Here is a 1,462-nt window from a genome sequence, read left to right as displayed (position 1 = left end):
GGTTCCCCTTGGCCGATTCTGGGCCCTGTGACGCTGAGAAACAGCCAGCGTTTTCTGTTTCAAAACCTACCTGCCTTCACAACCTTGCTCCGTGGACGAGCCCTAGGGGCGTCCATCGTCCCCTTAGAGGTGTCAGAGCTTAACCCCAACCCCATCTTTGTCTCTCAGGATGGCGAGCAGCAGTGGACCCAAGGCCGATGTCCTTGTCGGAGGGAGATATAAACTGGTACGGGAGATCGGTTCTGGCTCCTTTGGGCACGTTCATTTGGCGATAGACCTCACCAACCACGAGCAGGTGGCAGTAAAATTAGAATCGCAGAATACCAGGCAGCCGCGGTTGTTATATGAGAAGGAACTCTATAATATTCTTCAAGGTGGGGTTGGCATCCCCCAGATACGGTGGTATGGTCAGGAAACAGACTATAATGTGCTAGTCATGGATCTTCTGGGACCCAGCCTTGAAGATCTCTTCAATTTCTGTTCAAGAAGGTTCTCAATGAAAACTGTACTTATGTTAGCTGATCAGATGATCAGTAGAATCGAATATGTGCATACACAGAATCTTATACACAGAGACATTAAACCAGAAAACTTCCTAATGGGTACTGGGCAGCAGTGGAAGGAGTTATTCCTTATTGATTTTGGTTTGGCCAAGAAGTACAGAGACAACAGAACAGGGCAACACATACCCTACAGATCTGGTAAAAGTCTCATTGGCACTCCTTTTTGTGCTAGCATCAGTGCCCATCTTGGTATTGAACAGAGTCGCCGAGATGACATGGAATCAATAGGATATGTTTTGATGTATTTTAATAGAGGCAGCCTGCCATGGCAAGGCCTAAAGGCTGCAACATTGAAGCAAAAATGTGAAAAGATCAGTGAAATGAAGATGACCACACCAGTTGATGTTTTATGTAAGGGATTTCCTATAGAATTTACCATGTACCTAAAGCATTGTCTCACGCTGTCCTTTGAGGAAGCCCCAGATTACAGGTACCTGAGACAGCTTTTTCGCTTGCTTTTCCGGAAGCTCAGTTACCAACATGATTATGCATTTGATTGGATAGTGTTAAAGCAGAAAGTAGAACAGCAGGCTTCCTCTTCAAGTGGGGTGGGTCAGCAGGCCCAAACCCCCACAGGCAAAAGTGACAAAACCAAAAGTGAAATGAAACATTCTTAAATTTGAATCAAGGAACAGAAGACAGAGCAGAAGATGAGCAGCAAATTCATTTCCCTGTCAACTGGCTCTGGTCAGCAGAGATATTGTCTCCTGAGTTGAAGGCTCTGTAATTAATTAAATATGGTATCCAGTTTTCTATTTCACTTTTTGAAGTGGAAAAGTTCACTAAATGCTTGACACACGCAAATTGGTGGGGAAATTGTACCTATGCCAATTTTAATTAAAATCTTTTATTTTGAACTATACTGCTTTGAGAGATCTCATTTCAGAAGAGTAGCCTGT

At 44.0% G+C, this 1,462-nt stretch overlaps 1 protein-coding gene across 1 annotated transcript; it reads left to right on the top strand.

Annotated features, from left to right (window-relative positions):
- The first annotated feature begins 60 nt into the window (after positions 1–60).
- LOC104982251 (casein kinase I isoform beta) lies at positions 61–1,381 on the top strand. Its single transcript, XM_010831602.1, has one exon. The coding sequence runs from the start codon at positions 170–172 to the stop codon at positions 1,178–1,180; it is 1,011 nt and encodes a 336-aa protein (XP_010829904.1). The 5' UTR covers positions 61–169; the 3' UTR covers positions 1,181–1,381.
- Positions 1,382–1,462: the final 81 nt, after the last annotated feature.

Source organism: Bison bison, unplaced genomic scaffold (assembly GCF_000754665.1).
Source record: "Bison bison bison isolate TAMUID 2011002044 unplaced genomic scaffold, Bison_UMD1.0 scf7180017864529, whole genome shotgun sequence".
NCBI lineage: Eukaryota > Metazoa > Chordata > Mammalia > Artiodactyla > Bovidae > Bison > Bison bison.
The sequence above is the reverse complement of the archived record's forward strand: the minus strand, read 5'-3'. Positions and strand labels throughout refer to the sequence as shown.

What these genes read in the sequence shown, in the direction of transcription:
- LOC104982251 (XM_010831602.1), top strand. Translation starts at nt 170, where the DNA reads ATGGCGAGCAGCAGTGGACCCAAGGCCGATGTCCTTGTCGGAGGGAGA.